The sequence below is a fragment of the Pongo abelii genome, chromosome 3, assembly GCF_028885655.2.
Source record: "Pongo abelii isolate AG06213 chromosome 3, NHGRI_mPonAbe1-v2.0_pri, whole genome shotgun sequence".
Taxonomy (NCBI): Eukaryota; Metazoa; Chordata; class Mammalia; order Primates; family Hominidae; genus Pongo; species Pongo abelii.
In genome coordinates this window covers 98,173,952-98,194,238 of record NC_071988.2, presented here as the reverse complement: position 1 = coordinate 98,194,238, position 20,287 = coordinate 98,173,952, and the positions used below count along the sequence as shown (strand labels likewise).

The 20,287-nt window shown below is 40.8% G+C and overlaps 1 protein-coding gene and 1 long non-coding RNA gene across 21 annotated transcripts in view; one reads left to right on the top strand and one right to left on the bottom strand.

Annotated features, from left to right (window-relative positions):
• SEPTIN11 (septin 11) overlaps positions 1 to 20,287 on the bottom strand; it is a 97,909-nt gene that overhangs the window by 42,739 nt on the left and 34,883 nt on the right. For 5 of the 19 annotated variants that reach the window (XM_009240113.4, XM_009240111.4, XM_009240112.4 and 2 more), the window contains exons 2-3: positions 8,059 to 8,216; positions 7,457 to 7,571 (exon numbers count right to left, since the gene is read on the bottom strand). In XM_009240113.4, coding sequence (XP_009238388.1) covers positions 7,457 to 7,571; positions 8,059 to 8,115 — 172 coding nt within the window. In that variant the 5' untranslated portion in view covers positions 8,116 to 8,216. 19 annotated transcript variants of the gene reach the window in all.
• LOC129059013 (uncharacterized) lies at positions 635 to 20,073 on the top strand. Of its 2 annotated transcripts, XR_008524573.2 has the most exons (5): positions 635 to 894; positions 3,156 to 3,313; positions 4,796 to 5,346; positions 16,083 to 16,288; positions 18,189 to 20,073. It is a non-coding gene; the product is annotated as an uncharacterized LOC129059013 (long non-coding RNA). The 2 variants fall into 2 exon arrangements; XR_008524572.2 differs by lacking the exon at positions 4,796 to 5,346 and having other exon boundaries at positions 18,189 to 20,069.

Below are 20,287 nucleotides of genomic sequence, written 5' to 3'. Positions count from 1 at the left end.
TTTTTCTTTCTTAACCTGGAAAATTTCTCAATTAGATTTCCAGCTCAATTTAAACTTGCCAATATAGAACAGCCCTTTCAACAACTTCTAATCCCAATATGTTCCTAGGAGCATTCCCTCTTCTAAGGATTGCTATAATGACTTTAAGGATGGTAGTGTTCTATGGAAAAAAGAAAAGCTCTGGGCAACCCTCCCACTATAATGACAAAATCTACTTACTAGTTATAAATTCTGTATTGTATACTCATTGCTTTCCAACATAATACAAAAGTGAAGGAAGATGAAGTCTTTCTGGATTTGAGCTTTCTCTGATTAGAAAAGCCTTATATGGCTTGTCTCTAACTATGATGATTCACTTATAGGATAAAAGTTGGTCAAGTATATTCATCTTACTCTTTAACCTTTCCTGTGTGTCCCTGAACATCTAAGATCATAGAATTTCCTCTTTAGTCAGCCTTCATTCAGCCAGTATTTTTCCAGTGCCTACTATGTACAAGTTCTGTGCCAAGTTCTGAGAATTCAAGAAACTAGCCTGATAGGGTGTTCTCCCACATCTTAGAATCTGGTATAGAACATGACTGAATAATACCAGTCAGACTCTAATTTATTACTATGGGAACAACATTCTAAGTGTTTGTCATAACCGCTTTCCTCTTATAAGCAAGACCATCCTTTACATCCATGGCCCTGCTAGTTGGCCACAGACAACCAGACCATGGCTAGGTCCCTGACCTCAAGGCAACAACAGAAGCTCAGTCATTTCACTATGAGCTGGGGCTCCACATTGGAGAGTGGCCTATCTAATCACAGTTTTTCTCTTTGGGCGTTTGAATGAGATAGATGCAATCCCCACACAGTGTGATGGCATGAAAAAGAAACAGTATACAAAGAGAGGTAAGTAAGCAGAAGCCAGGAGTCAGCAAAGGCTGTAAGTAAACAGAAGCCATGCTGCAGACAGAATGCAGGCTGGGAATACAGGAAAGAGCAGATAGATGGGGTAGAGTATTGGAAATCCATCATGAAATTAATGCTTGGGCGCTCACTGTGTGACAAGCATAGGTGTGGGGATGAAGTAATGAATAAAAACAGACACTGACACTGTTTGCACTTCTGTAACATCCGAATGTCATTCCAGATCTCTATGGGGTCTGGCTGTGCAGCAGTTGAGACTGTTTCCTGTCTTCCTTACTTTCCTGAATAGTCTTACCAAAAAAAAACCCTCCATAAAAGCAATATAAAACCAGTCTCTGCTCCCTAACCTGAAAGAGTTTAACAAGTTCACACTCACCATTCACGGCTTCACAAATTAACTTTGAGCAAAACAAAGTTACTGTGTAGCGGATACAGAAATAAAACAGGGTTCTCACTGGTAGTCAATACTGAAGGTACTTGAGTCATTTTAAGTACATGCTACAAGTGTAACATTCTCAAGCAGAGCCAACTTCTTTTCAGGATTTACCTATTTTTAGAACACAGAAGACACAAAAGCAGATTGCCCTATAAAAGTTTCTCCTTTATGGGAAAGGCTCTGTCAGTAGAAAGTGACCTACTTAACTTTCATCTTCTTCCCTAAGAATAGCAATAAAGACTTCAATTACATGGCAAGGATTCTAGGTTACCTGGACAAGACTGAAATTATCATCTTATTTTACTAGGTTGAAAATTGCTTAAGCACCCATGTGAATCAGGAACAGCATACTTTTTAAAGGCATGGTAATTTTAATTATCATTTACATTAAGGTGGAAATTACAAACAATTAGCATACCAGGCCCTACTTACAGCACAGGGTTAATCAATGGGTTGAAATAAACCACTGTTCCTCTAAACTTTGGTGTGCTTTGCTTTCCATTTCTATGGTCTGTGCTTTTAAGAGCTGTAATTAGACACGGCAACTCCAGCAGCAGTGTGATTCACCAAAAGCAGTTCAGGAGGAAATGACAGCTTTTGGAATAAAAGGAACTCTAGAAGAACTAGGGAAGTTTTTCAATGCATTAGCTTTTTTTCTTTAACAGACAGGGTGTCACTGTGTTCCCCATGCTAGTCTCAGACTCCTGGGCTCAAGCAATTCTCCTGCCTTGGCCTCCTGAAGCACTGGGATTAGTTTTTGAGGCTTCTCTCTAATCTTTGTAAGCGGAATCTCATCTATATTTTTCAGGACCCATAAGACAAAAATTTCTTTCTAACTGAATAACTAAAAGCCTACTAGGCATAGGTTCCAATTCAAACCAAACAACCAAAACAATATTTTCAGCAAAATCAATGACTAACTTTAAAGTATTTAAAAACTCCCTAGGAGTGCCTGGCACAAAGGAGACATTTATTAAAAGTTAATTGCGGGCCAGGCGTGGTGGCTCACGCCTGTAATCTCAACACTTTGGGAGGCTGAGGCAGGCAGATCACCTGAGGTCAGGAGTTCGAGACCATCCTGGCCAACATGGTGAAACCCCGTCTCTACTAAAAAAACAAAAATTAGCCAGGTGTGGTGGCAGGCACCTGTAATCCCAGCTACTTGGAAGGCTGAGGCAGAAGAATCCCTTGAACCTGGGAGGCGGAGACTGCAGTCAGTGGAGATTTCACCACTGCACTCCAGCCTGGGCGACAGAGTGAGAGACTCCATCTTAAAAAAAAAACAAAAACGGTTAATTGAAAACAAAATGATCATGGTGATGATTTATACAGAGACATGCCACTGTGATAGATTTTTTCAGAGTTTGTTGTTTATTTTATCATAAATTCATCTGCCTAAACACTCTATTGTTACAGTAATTAGAGACCCTATTAAAGTCCTATCTGGGACTTCTGTTTTTCCTATTCCTGCCAACGCTAGTAAACATGATGCCCACATCACAGGGGAAAGCAGTCCTACCTTTTCCATTCTATTCTCAGGCTTATTTAACCTACGAGCTCTAAGGTGAACAAGGTGGGGGAAAAACAGAGGGATTATATTATTAATTAGAAGGTAACTGTAGATTGAACAAATTGTTGATCTGTGATTCAGCATCTTTTACTCTAATTGCCAAGACTGGCTACTTGAGTAAGTAACTGTGCATGGGGATCTGCCTGCCTTCCCTAATTATTCTAGATTTTACTCTTGGATGGAATCAGAGAGTCAGAAAGCTACATACCTACGTTGCATTGTTCTTGTTCCTCATAGAATCACCTTTGATGAAACATACTCTGGCATAAGATGAGCCAGCATGTGGCACCTGGCATTTCATTAAACAATTGCACTGACTTAGAGGATGCCCAGGAACCCAGACCACTACATACACCAAATCTCTTTTCTGAAAATCCATGGAGAAATTTTTCCAGGTAAAGCTGTGTTTCATCTGGAGCAATCATTTTGTTTTTACTTTATAGATACTATAAATCTGTCATATGTTAAACTTTTTGCTTGTGTTTAGCATATAACACATGCTCACTAAATATCTGCTAATGAATGAGTGAATTAATAAATTTTCTCCATGCTCTGACCACTAAGCTGAGAGAAAAATGTAATACTTCATCAATTAATTGCTATAGGCAGGCCTGATGGCACACTTTGAGTTCTGACTCTATCTCTGGCTTCACCTTTATTTTCTGGGGTTAATTTTATCTTCATTCATTTGACCCTATAAGCATTTACATCCTTTCCTGGAAAAACAAGACAGGATAAAAATGTTTAAGATTTGATTGTAAATTTCCACAATTTATGTTGACACTACAGCCTTGGCTAAGATGGCCTTACACTTACCTGTTTTCAATTCCTGTTCTCTCATCCCCTCAAAACAATTAAGGTTGAATTGTGGACAAATTTTCTATTTCAAAATATATTACGAATTTACTTTGACTCTACTATCAAACTGGTTCTTCTTCAAAAGCAGAGATGTTACAGTATCTTATTCACCTTTGTATGTTCACAAGGAAGGGACAGACAGCTGGATCAATGTGGATGAGGTTTTTTCTTAGAGTTAGTATCATTTTGGAAAATGGATGAGAAAGACATACAAATTTAAAATTATGAAAAAAGGCTAAATGCTAATTTAGATCTAATTTAGATTCTCTGGAGAATTACAACATGGGTAAAACATGAAAGGCTTTATTTAAACTAAAATGTAGCTTCAGGAGTGATTTAGGTGTGTTGTAGCAAAACAGAGAGTAGGGGAATGATGAACTCCTGGGTGTTCTGTTATCTCATTTAACATCAGAATTCTCTTCCCAGTGAAATGAAAACTATTCTTCCTCGATTACATGCCTTCCCAGGACCAATAGAGATGGGTTCTAGCAGCATACATTTAATTCATTATCTCTGAAACTAGACTTAGTTCATGCCAGGACAATTTTCTGCCCTGTTTTATTTCCTCTGCTTTCTTTCAACCTACAGGCTCATGCCACAAAATAAAATTACAATTCTGAGACATTTTTGGTAAAAATTTTCCTTACTGGGATCATAATTTTATTTTTTTATCCTTAATTCCCTCCCATATTTATCACAAAAATCTAAATTCACGCTATAAATATCACACATGTGCATACTGTACAAAAAAATACAAATGGGCAGTAAAAGGAAGGGAGTAAGGAGGAAAAATTACCATGGATGCTGTTAAGTTAAATATAACACCTCCTCCTCTACGTGGCTGTCCAAATATTTTGATCTACTTTTTATAGACTCTTATTTTAAAAATAGATGGACGATTGATTGATAGTAAGTTTTTTCTTATAAAGATATTATGCTATAAAATATCTATGGCAAAGGGATTTGATATTCAGCTCTCTGAGGATGATATTTAATGCTGACACTCCTATCTCCCAAAGAGCTCACGCTAGCCCCAAACAAGGGGCTCCAAAGGGTTATGGAAAACGACCTGGAGAGTTAGATATGCTGACAACGAAGGATATCCAGGATTTCTTGTGGAGTGAAAAAAGGAAAATGCACAGGATGAACAACATGATCTCATTTGTGTAAAAGCAAAACAAGAAAGCACCTATATAACTGTGAGAAAGCTGTTTTTATCTGTCCAGTGTGTCTCTCTCCCAAGCCCTATCTCCTTTCTGATCCTGTCTTCTTGCCTATGGGGAACCTCGTATGTTTTGGAGTGAACTGACTCCATCTTCCCCGCAGGCTGAGCGTGTGACTGAGTCCTGGCCAATCAGTGAAATCCTGACTGTTTGGTGAGACGTGTCAGGAATGCCTTGTTCCTTCCCCTGAGGTTACTCAGCTGGTGATGCTGATGGAGCCAGACTGCTGTCGTGAGGAAAATGCCTGAATGTGAAGCAAGCAGAAGCAGGATCAAGAACCAGAGACAGAGGCCTGACGGAGCTCACTGAACCCCTGGAGCCAGCTGCTCTTAATTACCCAATTCATGGTATTACCTTTTCAGTGTGTGTTGGAGGGTGGGGGAGAGTCTTAACTGGGTTTAAGCTGGATTTCTGCAATTCTCTGTGGAAAATTTCCTGACACGAGAATACTAAAAGAGCGATGTAACGTGACTGGCTTTGAGAATGGATGGAAGGAGCCAAGAGCCAAGGAATGCAGGTAGCTTCCAGAAGCTGGAAAAGGCACGCACTGTCCCTAAAGGTTCCTGGAAGGAATGCAGCCCTGTGGACCCATACTGGACTCCTACCTACAGAACTGTAAGCCACCAAAAGCAATTTCCTAATACAGAAAGATGTCAAAAGTTTCTAGAAGGATCCCACAGTGTTATCTCTGTGAAATGGAAATGGGGGTGGGAGATGAAAGGGAAGTGTTTTATAACATTTTAAACAACAAATATATATTATGTTCATTAGTTTGAAAAACTAATTTTAAACATGTTTAAGAATAGAACCTGACAAATATCTAAGAATCACAGGTATTGTAACCCACCTAGGAGACTCCAAATAGGGCTGCTTTACACGTCTAACAGGGCAGCATCGATTTGGTATCTGAGGAATTCAGCATCTGAACTGTCTTATTTAACACAAGGAGTCAGCCCCTGAGCCAGCACACCCCACTGCACACCATATACCCAGTTAAACCACGATCCCACCGGAAGGCTTTCCCCTACCGTCCCCTGCAGGAGCCAGGACAGAACTCTCAGACATGTTCTTAGAGCTGATTTTGGAGACAGGGCTGGGGAGGCACTGAAGAGAAGCCAGAATAGTAATTGGCCTGGGATTACAATTTAGCATACTTTTCAATAGAAAACCAACAAATCGCCAACAAATTGCTATGCTAATGAAGAACTGCCCTGCTCTGCAATGAACATTTATCATGAGAGAAAGGACAACCCATTCATGCCACTCTGTAGAACTAGCTGCCATTCGGGAGGTCTCCTGCTGAATTTTAAAAGGCTTCATGTAGGGAAAAGGGGAAAGCATGAGATGAGAGTTGGCTGTGTTCTCTCCAGTCTTTCTCTTATCCAGTGCTTAAGATATAATGCCAGGGAGCAAGTTGGTGTAGCGTGCCTGCCAATTGTGGCTTTCTACTAATGAATGCCCAGCGCAGAGGCTACATGCAGTAGAGTCATCAAGGAGTTCAAGAAGTTTTTAAAAAAGAAAAATATCTGCACTCCCCCCAACTTCCATAACTGACAAATAGGCAAATGGTGGTTCTCACACTGAACACACACCTTTTCTAAATTCTCTTTGCTTTACTTGGACAAGAAAAGTAAGTCTGACACATTCTGCCAAGCTTAGGGAAAAGACAGTCCACTTGGCTACATACAGAATTCTTTGATCTGTCTCAAAGTGATGTCTCAGAGGGAAATGCCCAGAGGACAATGCCAACAGATCAACACAGCCCAAACCACTTCACTGCTGTTTCACCTGCCATTCATCAGGAGTGATGGGGAGAGAGAGGAACAGCCATCTGTTCCATGCACACTTCTCCTTCAAACTAACAGGAAATTTATATTTTGATTTTCTTTATCCCCCTTCCTTTCTACCTTCCTCTTCTTAGTCCAAAAAGGATATGGCATACAAAAAATTAGCTGGGCATGGTGGCGGGCACCTGTAATCCCAGCTACTCAGGAGGCTGAGGCAGGAGAATTGCTTGAACCCGGGAGGCAGAGGTTGCAGTGAGCCGAGATCGCCCCACTGCACTCCAGCCTGGGCAACAGGGCAAGACTCCTCAAAAAAAAAAAAAAAAAAAAAAAGATATGGCTAGAGGGGTGAAGAAAAATACCAAGACAGAGGCCTAGTCCAAAGTAAAATGTTTAAGGGATCTTAACAATATTGCAATGATCAGTTGCTTGACTGTGTGACAGAAATACTAATAGTAATTTGAGTAACATAACATACAACGCATTTACCTAAATACAGCTCTCAATCTTTATAACTTGTGACATGTATAAGGCAGATATTTTGCCTTGTTTTACTGATGAAAAAAAGAGAATAAACATGTCATTCTTATTTCACTGAAGCATGTCACTCCAACAGTTACCTGTCAATATCTAAGGATCAAATTTCTTGCTGTGTGGGTGATGAATAACTTACCAACACAAAGGATGTTGAAACAGAATCCTTGTGAAGTAGACTTGTTGACCAGCTGGTCAGGGAGGCTGTCAAATCCCACATGGCCAGACAAAGACAAGTTTCGCAGCTCTTCATTCTGCAATTTCAGGGGAGAAAGATTTGAGTGTCCATGAACCATGCCACCTGGAAATCACATATCACAAACATTACATTCTTTCTTCTTCTTCCCTTGACATACATGGAAAAAGGAGACCCCCCGACAGCCGCCTTGGCTTCTACACAGCTGAGGGCACTAACAACTCCAAAGCCAAGCTCTTCCCACAAAAATCATAGTCTCCCAAAGCAGATCATCTCCCTGAGCATCTCATTCCTTGTTACAAGTGTACTGGTCCAGGGAAATTTGAGCTTCTAGAGGTGACTATTTCAGATATGCATTAAGTGACCAAAAAAACACAAAAACCTCCAGTCATTTTGATCACTTTCATTACTCAAGAAAAACTTTCAATTTACTGTCAACTCATAGTGAAAAAATATTTAACACTCTTCCAGATACATAAAAGAACTTTGAAAAGCTCACAGTGGCGGATTCATACTCCTTACAATGATGACAATGCTCTACCTACCATAAATGCAACATATTTAAAACTTCTCAGCACATCAGCTGGTTTCCTCTCCTCCATTAGTTTTACAGGTTTCTTGAGTCTTCTTCCCCCTCTCCACTCTGTAGCTCCTAGCACAGGCTCTGTAACTGCTGGACTTTTGCAGAGTTTATCGATGTAGACTGGGGTAAGGTAGTTATCATACATTTTAAAATCACACAGGATATGGCTGGAAGCTAAAGTAAAATCATTGAGTGATTTATGCTGTTATATAAAATGGTACTGGCTGCCCCCACAACTTTGAAATGCATCCCGTGGGTGTTGGATATAATCTGTGAAACCTTTTTTTCTCAAGATGCAGCGATCAGCTACAGTCCCTCAGTTATAATATCATGGTTATGGTTTGCAATTTCAGAAATTAGACACTGAAAGTCTTCTCCTTGGAGACAGGACTCCTAGTGTTCTGGCTGTGTTGTCAATGAACTTTATATTCAAAATACTGGAGTCCAGGTGAGAAAATGATCCTCGAAGCTCCATTTTTATTTTTATTATTTATTTATTTTCATTTTTATTATTTATTTTTTGAGATGAGTCTCACTCTGTCACCAGGTTGGAGTGTAGTGGCACGATCTCAGCTCACTGCAACCTCTGCCTCCTAGGTTCAAGCGATTCTAGTGCCTCAGCCTCCCGAGTAGCTGGGATTATAGGCACGCGCCACCACGCCCAGCTAATTTTTGTATGTTTAGTAGAGACAGGGTTTCACTATGTTAGCCAGGCTGGTCTCGAACTCCTGACCTCGTGATCCACCCGCCTCGGCCTCCCAAAGTGCTGGGATTACAGGCATGAGCCACCACACCCTGCCATTTTTTTTTTTTTTTTTTTTTTTAAGAGACAGGGTTGCACTGTCACTCAGGCTGGAGTGCAGTGGTGTGATCATAGCTCACTGCAGCTTCAAACTCCTGGGCTCAAGTGATCCTCCAGCTTCAGCCTCCCAAGTAGCTGTGACTACAGGCATGCACCACCACTCCCAGCTTCGAAGTTCCATTTTATTTAAAAAAAAAAAAAAAAAAAAAAAGCTTTGTACAGGATCACTTAGTCAATGTTTTCAAAAGACTGGTTTTCATCATCCTATTTTTATGTTACATAATCAAGAGGGTGATTTCTTTTAATAAGCAAGGACTAAGACCCCATTCCAAATGTTTGTGGTCACTATATAGGCACAGAAATGTGACTCCAGAAATGCAGTGATTTTAAAGGACTTCAATGGTTTTATTAATAATAAAATGTCTAAAGTCCGTATCAGCTCTAAAATTCTGATTCTGTGAATTAAGACTAAAAGCCACCACACTGCCTGAATACCATGGTGGCAGCTGCAGATTTGAGGTCAATGGGACAGACAACAGATGTCTAGTCTATGAATAGTTTCCTTGAAACCTGCCAACAGTGAATATGAGACTCAAGAGTAGGCACTTATCCTTGAACAGGATGGCATGGTAGGCAGCTCACCAAACAGCTTCAAGGGCAGGCCCCAGTGGGCAGCAGTCCTTGTAGCTGGGCAAGCCTTCCAACAATACTGTACTTCTTCCAGCCCCAATCCTTGTACCTGCCCCTTCCTCTTTAGATACCTCAAAGGTTCAGACAGCAGGTGTTTTTAAAGTGTTTACCACATCCGCCAAGACTTGGGGGAGGAGGGTTTGAAATGAGTCCTGGGTTATTTTTAGAACTCTTTCCACCGAGCTGTGCGGTAGCTGTTGTGTATCAGGCTAGAAGAAGCCATGGCACCAGCCTTCATTTCTGCTGCATCACTGACTTCAACCGTTCGTGAACGGTATGAAAGAGACAACGCAGGGCAGAACCATCATCCCACATTCCCTCTCTCCACCGCCACATAATTATTTTAATTTCAGGGGGAGGGGAGAATGGTTTATTGCTCTGGATTCTGTATCACTGGGTTTTTAGATACCAGATATCCACCTATGAACCAATCCTGGGAAAGAATCAGAGTTAGTAATTATAGCTCTCATCCCAGAACCCAAAGCTCAGCATCTCATATTCTCACCGTTTCCAAAACATGAGAAGCCACCCACACACCCACTAAGTATTTTTATACCCATTGAAAACCACATACAAAATGAAGGGTTATAAAACAGTTTGGTCTTGACATTTTTGAAATTTAAAGTTGTATCTCTAGAGTCTGTCCTCTAACACTGTAATATAGAATATGTAAATTTTATAATACAGTTTTTACATTTCATAATTTGAGCCTAATTCTCTGCTCAGTATTAAAGGAAACCTGAGAGTCACTGCCCATCAGTATGTGATGGGGGAAAGGGAAAAAGAAGTTCCTCCTCTGGTTTATGAACAGGCTTAAAAACTGGAGAGAACAGCACTGGAGGACATGCACAGGGGCAGCTCTGAGCACCTTACCCAGTGCCTCCAGCACAGCAGCTGAACCGCATCCCTCCAGTCCAGCATTTTATAGCTCTTCCCTTAGCTACCACAAGCCAAGGATTGAGGGGTCTTTTTTGAGGCTCCAGGCCCAGTTTCAGGGAACTGCATATATTCCATGTCGTTAACACTAACACATCTGGAAACGACTCTCTGAATTTATCTCTAATATTGAACTCTGGCTTGGCGTCCAGTTCTGAATTTCTATCAGAGGAACACTTCTCTTGGGTTGTCCCATCTGTACTTCAAACTTGATGTTCATGAAACTAAAATCATATTCCTCTATCCCAAACTCGTCCCTTCTCCAGAGTTCCCTATTTCTGTTAACAGTACTTAGCCATGCTTGAGACCAGCTCCCCTCCCACCATCAACTCTGAAGTCTTATCAATACTACATCCTCCACATTTCTATTCCTACTAATTCAACAGCCTCCCAACTGGCCTCCCTGACTTGATCTCACCCTCTCTAATACTTCCTCCCTCCACCCTGCCAGCAAGGGGATCTCGGTACTCAAGGTCCCCCATCCAAACTCCTTGGCCTGTCATTTCAGGGCCCCATGGGCTAACCCCAAATCTCCATTCCTACTGAATCTCCCACTTCTCCTCAGGGAGCACCTTACACTGCAGTTAAATTAAATGACCACTGTTCTTGGGACAAACCCAGGTTTCTTCCCATCAGAATTTACTCACATTATTTCCTCTATGTGAAAGGGCCTTACAGCCAGTGTTTACATATCCAAATCTTCCAGATCCCAATAAAATTATACCTCCATCATTGTCTTTATTATGAAATCTTGGGGAAAATTTCACCAAACATTCTTCTGACCAATAAAAGGAAAATACTGATTGAAAAGCAACTCAAGCTATTTGGAATTCCATCATGATAATAACAGCTAACATTTATCCCTTCCAATGCTCCAGAAAAGCCCTAATTTCTCTCTCCTAACAATTCTACAAATTAGTTACATTATTACCCAAACTCAATTTACAGATGAGAAAACAGAGGCACCGTTTAGTAACTTGCCCAAGGTTTCCCAACTAGTAAAGTCAAGGTGCTGAAATTGGAACCCAGGAAGTCAGGTTCCAGAGTTGTCAAACATAGTCATTGCTATCTCATGAAACTGAAATTTATCTCATGAACTGAATATTAAGTTCCCAGGTAGCCCCAGACAGTACAATTATTTCAGCTGTTATAAAAATCTAATACATTAAAATAGAAGGAAAAAAATACTCTGAAACCATGATTCTTTGGCAACCATAAGAGGTGGAAATTGAGAATTAGAACTGGCAAAGTAGCTCCAAGTATACTTTCACTGATCCTGGCAATGCTAAGACCAAATATGATTTTTGTAGTGATGGCACATGAAACCCATAATATAATGCTTAGTTTTAACCATTTTTGAAAAGAAAGTGCCAACGCAGAACCACTAAGTAAGTAACTATAAGACCTTAATTGATTTAGCCCTGCATTTGCTAATCTACCTAGTGAGAATTTGTAATTAGGTAATTTCTACAGCCCACTCCATCTTGAAATGGATTATGACTAACCTTTATGGTATAAAATAAACTTGTTTTTCACTGGACAATTTCACTTTTCTCTTTTTAGAACATATCCTCTTAGATACAATTATTTATTTGTTCATTCAAAAATATTCACTGCTCAAAGCACTAAGAAAGCTAAAATAAGTTATTTTTATAATTCATTGAAGAACACTGCAGTTCCGACCCTTAAGAGGTTTTACAATGTAGTAGTAGAGCTAGGACAGATGTAAATGTAGGACTATGAAGCATAAAAGTCATCAATACCATGGCATCAACTATGGGAAGGCATGGAGGAGAAGTAGTTTTTGTCTAGGGAAATTCAGGGGGTACCTTTTAGGAAAGCTAAAGTTCCCCAAATCTATCAGTGAAACAAAAGCCCAGCTTGCAGAACCCTTCTGGATAAATGTTATCTATGCCCAAAAGGTCACTTTCTTATGAATGTATACCTGAAGTGTATAACTGGTAGTTTTTCAGAAAATTCCCAGCTGAATTCATTATTGAGATAATTATAAAACAAATTATGTAAGAATGTGTGCCACCACCTACATTCTGAGCACTGCTGTAAAATATGTCCCACAATTCCAAATCTTGCTTCACCAGAGAAGGGCAGCAAAAGGCTTAGAGTCAGACAGACATGGGTTTGAATCCCAGCTTTGCTTTCTACTTGCTTTAGTCTCTATTCTGCCCTCAGTAAAAACAGGAAGAGGTGCTAGGCTCTCTCATACATATCTCCTTGGCAGGGTTGTTGGGAGGAGATAAAGAGGTATGGATGAGAGTGCCTAGCACTTAACAGGTCTTCTGAAACTTAGACTTCCTTTACCTACAGTAGTTGGGAGGAAGAGGCAACTATCATTTAAAAATCTGAAATTAATCAGAAGTTCTATTACTGCTGCTAGGCATTCCAGGAGAAGCTGCTGACCAGCAGGGCTCTCAGACATATGAAGAAGGTAAAATCACAATAAAAATAAAGTGAACAGAAAGAAATAAAAAACGAGAATGATGATTCTAGCATGAAGAAAATCCATTCCTAAAGAGAAAACTCATTTACAAAGCTGGAGGAAAAGCCACAGAATCACATTCCTGTTTGCAGAATCAGCAGTTAGCAGAATCCACATCCTCCCCAGCTGGGACGCATTCCGGATTCCCCATCACTTTTGCTTCTGCAGTCATGCACCACTGCGATGAGGAAACATTCTGAGAAACATGCCAGTAGGTGATTTTGTTCTTGTGTGAACATTCTAGAGCAGCGGTCCCCAACCTTTGTGGCACCAGGGACCAGTTTGTGGAAGACCATTTTTCCATGGACAGGGTTGGTTTGGGGATGAAACCGCTCTACCTCAGATCTTTAGGCATTAGATTCTCATAAGGAACGCACAACCTAGATCTCTCCCATGCGCAGTTCACAACAGGGCTCAGGCTCCTATAATAATCTAATGCCTGAAGCTGATCTGAAGGAGGCAGAACTCGGGCGGTAATGCTGACTAGCCCATCACTCGCCTCCTGCTGGGCAGCCCAGTTCCAGACAGGCCACAGACTGGGTCTCAGTCGGCAGCCTGGGGATTGGGGACTCCATCCTAGAGTGTACTTGTGAGAGGTGAAGCCAGCTGGACTTCCTGGGTCGAGTGGAGACTTGGAGAACTTTTCTGTCTTACAAGAGGATTGTAAAACACACCAATCAGCACTCTGTAGCTACCAAGGAAATTGTAAAATGCACCAATCAGCGCTCTGTAGCAAAAGGATTGTAAAATGCACCAATCAGTGCTCTGTAAAATGCACCAATCAGGAGGAGTCTAAAAGTAGCCAATCGCGGGGAGGATTGAAAAAAGGGCACTCTGATACAACAGAAACAGAACATGGCGGAGACAAAGAAGGGAATAAAAGCTGGCCACCCAAGCCAGCAGCGGCAACCCACTCAGGTTCCCTTCCATGCTGTGGAAGCTTTGTTCTTTTGCTCTTCACAATAGATCTTGCCGCTGCTCACTCTTTGGGTCCATGCCACCTTTAAGAGCTGTAACACTCACCATGAAGGTCTGCGGCTTCATTCTTGAAGCCAGCAAGACCACAAACCCACTGGCAGGAACAAACTCCAGATACACTTACACAAACCTAGATGGTATAGCCTACTAGACACTTAGGATATATGGGATAGCCTATTGCTCCTTGGCTATAAACCTGTACAGAATATTACTGTACTGAATACTGTAGGCAACTATAACACAATGGTAAATATTTGTATATCTAAACATAGAAATGGTACAGTAAAAGTGCAGTTTTATAATCTTACAGAACCACGGTTGTATATGCGGTCCATTGTTGACTGAGAGTTTGTAAAGCAGTACATGACTATTTTAATCCAGCCCTGGGTCTACTGAAATTAACAAGCTCGGTGTGCCCAGATGGATTTTATTCACCATACTTAAACTGAAGTGATATCCCTTTTCTTTACTTTTAAAAATGAAGTGTTTCAGTAGATGTGGTTAGGCAGGCCATAGCCTCTGATTCTTATCAGCAGGCGGAAGCAAGAGAGCATGTTACCAAGGTGATATTTGAATTGTTTAATCCAAACAAATTAAAATTATGTTTCCATTTGAAAGCAATATTTAATTTTTACCTTTAAAATCAGGTATTACAATTTAAGTTTAGAAAGATTTTTCTCTTTAAAATTTATTTTTTTTTAATTTAAGAGATAACATTTATGTATTCAGGTGGAGAGCTGGAAATTTTTATTAACAAGACATGGTGATTACATTTTTCTCAACGCCTCAGATTATGGATAAATAAAGTATACTGATCCAAGTCACTTAATCCTCGGGCTTATGTTTCCTCCTCTGTAAAGTGAGGAGATTTAACCAAATTACCTCCAAACAAAGTCTCTGGTTCTTTGTTTTTTCTAATTCTAAGGTTTCTTGAATCTGGATGTTAGAGATGCATAAATTCAATTCTGTCATTTTGCTTAAGGAAAGCCAACACAGGGTGAAAAATTCCTGGTAGCATATTTGCTCTGGCCAGATCAAGACGGCTCAAGTTTTAATTGACCCATGAAAGGGAGTTTCTATCAGTTATGCTGGGAAACTCCAAACCAAATGGAAATCTGTGTGCATAACCCCTGTGTTTTCCACCTCAACTTTTAATTTCTGCTTAACTACAATACATATGAATTAGCTAAGAAAGTTATGTACCCACTATTTACAAATGCCCTGCTTAAAAGCAATTTCTTTTTGTTTGGCTACATCTCCAGTCATCCACGAGATTTTTGAAAAGTGGATTTATATCCTCAAAACAAAACCTAGGGCTGGGCGCAATGGCTCACGCCCATAATCCCAGCTACTTGGGAGGCTGAGGCAGGAGGATCGCTTGAGCTCAGGAGTTAGAGGCTGCAATGAGCCAGGATTGTGCCACTGTACTCCAGCCTGGGTGACGGAGTGATATACTTTATCTCAAAAATAAAAAACAAACAAAAAACCTAGGAAATAACTTCTCTGTATAAGTTAGTTATCTGTTCTCAAAAAGAAAAGTAAATCTTTATTCATGCTTTCATTCATTCAGCAAATATTCATTGAGTACCAATGTGGGTAGAACACTGTGTTAAATGCTAAGGATACCATGATGAAAAAACAAAGCCTCCCCAACTCATGGAGCGTACAGGGTAATGGGAGACACAGATGTCAATCAAATAGTCACAAATACATAACCATAAAGCTATCCAAAGGACAGGATGCTGTGTAGCCTTATAACTCATGTGATTAACTACTCATTCTTTGAGTGAATTCACCAGCCTATAGTATGTAAAAATATGTATTAGTCCAAAGCACTGTTGAATATTAATTTAATCGGCGGCCCCTATGTACAGCTGATGTGCAGGTTTCATGTATTCAGATGAAAACAAATAGTCTTTCTGAGCAGCAGTACCTGATGGGAGAAGGTAGAAATATTAGGACTCAGGTTTCAAGGGAACAGATGTCCAATTTTAAAGAGAGCTGAGATGAAACCATGGGGCAGCAGAGGGCAGAGGAGACATGTACGGTACACTCCTTTGAGCTCTGTCTTTTCTCCTTACAGAATACCCACTTGGAAAAGAGAAGAAGTACATACCCCTTCATCTTAGGTCATGTCTTTTTCTGAGGTCCTATTTCAGTAGTACAGATGCCTCTGAGCTGAAGAGAGGTAAAGAAAAGAACATGCTGTCTCGCACACAAAATCTTTGATTGACCACCAGCCACTTCCCAGTATCTGGAGAAATTCTGGCCTCACGAACTGTCCGCAAAGTAAGTTTTATTCAAGTACCCTGATTAATCATTTCTGTTAGATACACACTCTTATCTGACTGCATTCTAGAAAGTATTGAATTGGTTTCATATTCTCTTTTTAAAAAAAGAAGGTTAATGGGAAGATGGGAAACGCCCTTAGTTCTCATGCAAAAGGGAAAACACTGGAATGCAAAGTTTTGACCCAAACCACAGCTATGAAGCCAGCATCGGGATGCTTTCAAAGCTAAGCATTGCTGGGGTAACTTTCATAATATAAAATGTCTGGACCATCTCATTACCAATGAGAATTGCATTCTTTAAAGATGATTTGAACAACATTTGCTACTCTGCTTGTCATCTATACTATGAAATCCCATGCCTAGAGCCAAGAAAACCCCCAAGGAAATTGTCTCACACAAGCAGCAGAACAGAGAGCGCCAGGCGGCAGTGAGGAACTGTTAAGAGAAAAACCATATGGTAATATAAGGAAAGAACAACTTCTCAGTGCAGCCCAGCTGGAAGCTGAGACTAAAGAGGAGCATCCAGGGGCCAGCCCCTAGGTCACAAAGCCAGGTAGATAAGCTCAGAATGCCAAACCCAGGGAGCCACTCTGGAAAATACATCATATAACCAAAAAAGCACTTGATTAATACTGAATAATTGTCCCAATTCCAAGTGCTATTTTCAAGTAACTTTCTCCAAAAGACTCCCAGTAGAGGAACACATTTTGCTTTTCCAGATCCTTACAAAATTAATGCCATCTGGGGGTTTTCTTTGGGGCTGGTAAGATTTTAGGGAAACGTTACCTTTTAATTGTTTTGTTTCTGTAACATTTGAATTATTACAAAAGAAAAAAAGCTGTACTTTTATAATAGAAAATATGTAAGATTTTTAAAATCCAGGAACATCAATAACAATAATACTAAATTAATAAAGATCTTTTTTGAAGAGGTAAGCCCACAGTATTTATTGTAGCTAATAGGTAGGTTAACAGAGTAAAATAGGAGAACTTAATTTTTCTAATAGTAGAACCAAGTCATGTTGAAAGTGACAGGAGGAATCAGAAAAGTGGAAAAGTGTAGTGGAAGGTGCCCGACATGTGAAGTCAAGACGAGAGCACCTCTGTCATAGTTTAGCTGTGTGAGGTATTTAACTTTGCCTCAGTTTTGTCAGTCTGAAGACACATTCTCTCACAGGGCTGTTGTAAAGAATTAATTAACATATTTATCTTTTGTCAGCTCATTTTACACACTTTTCGTGTAAAATGCCCATGACTTGCCCATGACTTTAATAGCCAACCATAAGCTAACAACTCCCTTGTCATGACCCACAGCCCACTCTCCTCTGCTGGGCTTCCTACTGTACAGCATGGCCCAGGCATCTCTAAGCCAACATCTCGGTGGAACTCAGCCTATCCCCATTCTCAATTCAAATAAGTCCTCCTATTTTTTTCACACCAAATAGCAGCAACGTGTACTTCAAGGTTTAAGAGAGTCCCCCAGAATAACATGTATTAGCATGCATCTGATAAAATCTGCACAGTTATAGATCTCCACCCTCTTGCAGGAGAAAAAAAGCCCACTGTTTAATCAGCTTAAACCCTCCCCTATCCTCTGAATTGGACAGTGAAGACTTGAAGTCATCAGTATCATGTTAGCTTTTCTCCTCTGTGCCCTGATGTATACCTCTAACATTTACTGGTCACCCACCACACTCTTTTTGGCCAAATTTTTCTCACTCTGCCCTTTGGACATAACTACAACCAGTCTACTAGCAGCTGGTTTCCATCCCTAAGCCCTGAAATCCAATGACTAACTTTGATATTTCTCTTAATGCTGCCCTCATTCAACTTCACCAAAATTTGTAAGTGCGTTATTGTTTCAACAGAAGTCATACTCTCCAACCTTCTCATTTTCAGATAAGGAAACAGGTACAATGGCTACTTGACTAGTGTTCTTTACGCATGGGCCAGGTGGAGACGGAGTGAGGCGCGGGAGAACCCAGGACCTTGGTGCCTGGCCCACCTTCCCTCCATTACACTTAGGCCCGCTCTGCAGATAAGAGCTCACATTGGTTGTGGATGAAGCCGAATCTAAAAGGCCTGGAAATACCATGCTGCATTCGTTCTCATTCTTCCATCTAGACCTGCAGCCCCTTTTCTGTCTCTACAGCCTACCCGGGTTTACCTGGGACTAGAGTTTCACCTTCATTCCATCAGAAATTAAATTTCTCATATGCCCTTAGGAAAAACTCTGTTGAAAAGCAGTCCCCAGAAACAGGTATCTGAAGTGAACAGAGCACCAGAGGCTGCTTACAACCCCAGATAGGGGGAGGAGGAGAATCACTAGCAAAACGGCATTTCAGCAAACAACCACCAAGTGTGAAAATCCAAAAATTGTACAAAGCGAGAGCACTTTTTTCTGAGAGACAGAATGTTTTTCTAAAAGTCTGTATAAACTCTTGAGAAGTTAAATCTAACTGGATGCCAAGAATTAACAACAACAAAAAAGACATTTTCTTAAGTTTCCAAAGACCACAGTCTCTCTCTGAGCCCAAGTGACTAATGCCTGTAACAGCCGAACATTACAAAATGCTGACCAGCAGAAAGTCTGTTTGGGAATGACAAGGTCCACGTGTGCATTCCAGGGACGCTTACAGATTCTGCAGTAGTCCAAGGAAGACAGGGTGGGTGGGAAGCAATGTGACAAACAGGCAAGAAGTATTTATAAAGGCACGACCCGATTAGAAACAGATGTTGCAGCTGCTCTCTCGCACTGGCCCACATCAGAGATGATGAGAAGCCCTTCACCCAGCAGCCACCTAGGAACACTAATGAGCAAAGCAAGTGGGGAAGTGGGGAAGAGGTCACAAACCATTTCAAAACCCTCTCGCTGTCCAATGGGTCCCAAACAACCCAGTTCCATTTAAGACATATCATGTCTCTTGCAGAGCATAAAACCACCCACTTGTCTCACTGTTGTTTATTTGGGTCATTTTTGTCCCTCCTGCCCTGTCTTTATCCTATGGAATATCTTCAAAACAGTGATGAATAGGAGGTCAAAGAGAATTAAGAGGCTCAAAGCAGTTGGAAGTTTTTTTCTCAACTTTTTATGTCCTGTGCTACTCATATTCACACATCTATTCCTCAGTATTTCCTGTTTGAGAAATATTGTGGCTCAGTTCATCTATTTCTATTCACTGAATGCATTCATCAGCAAATAATGAAATATGGATGGGACGCTTCCTTCCCGATGCCACCATTTCTATCACCGGATATAAATTAGCCACTTCCTTTCTGAAAGATACCATATATTTCTGTGCCTTTCTGAAAAGGCAGGGGATTTTCAGTTACAGTAATGGCCATGTGATGGCAGTCTCTGTGAGAGAAGAAAAAAAAAAAAATCCAATCCAGTTCCAAGCAAGTCATGAACAAAAGCACCAGGGCTGTTTCCCCCAGTCACAACCTGGCTGCTTTCTCCTCCCAAAGCATGTTCAGTTCCTAATCCAGGCTGACCTAGAACATCTGAGTCCAGTGACACATTTCCAGCACCCGAAAATTGAGGAATTATACCAGAAATGACCAAAACCATGATACATATTGAGGAAATAAACATACCAATCAACATCTGGTCTTTCTCTACAAATATTACTAAACAATTATGGCCAAAATCCTCAAGTCTTCCTAAGAGTCCTTTTCTTCTTTTTTTTCCCCCTGAAATGGAGTCTTCTTCTGTCACCCATGCTGGAGTGCAATAGCGTGATCTCGGCTCAATGCAACCTCCACCTCCTGGGTTCAAGCAATTCTCCTGCCTCAGCCTCCGAGTAGCTGGGATTACAGGCACCTGCCACCACGCCCAGCTAATTTTTGTATTTTTAGTAGAGACGGGGTTTCACCACGTTGGCCAGGCTGGTTTTGAACTCCTGACCTTGTGATCTGCCTGCCTCGGCCTCCCAAAGTGCTGGGATTATGGGCATGAGCCACCATGCCTGGCCTCTAAGAGTTCTACTGTGTCTTAA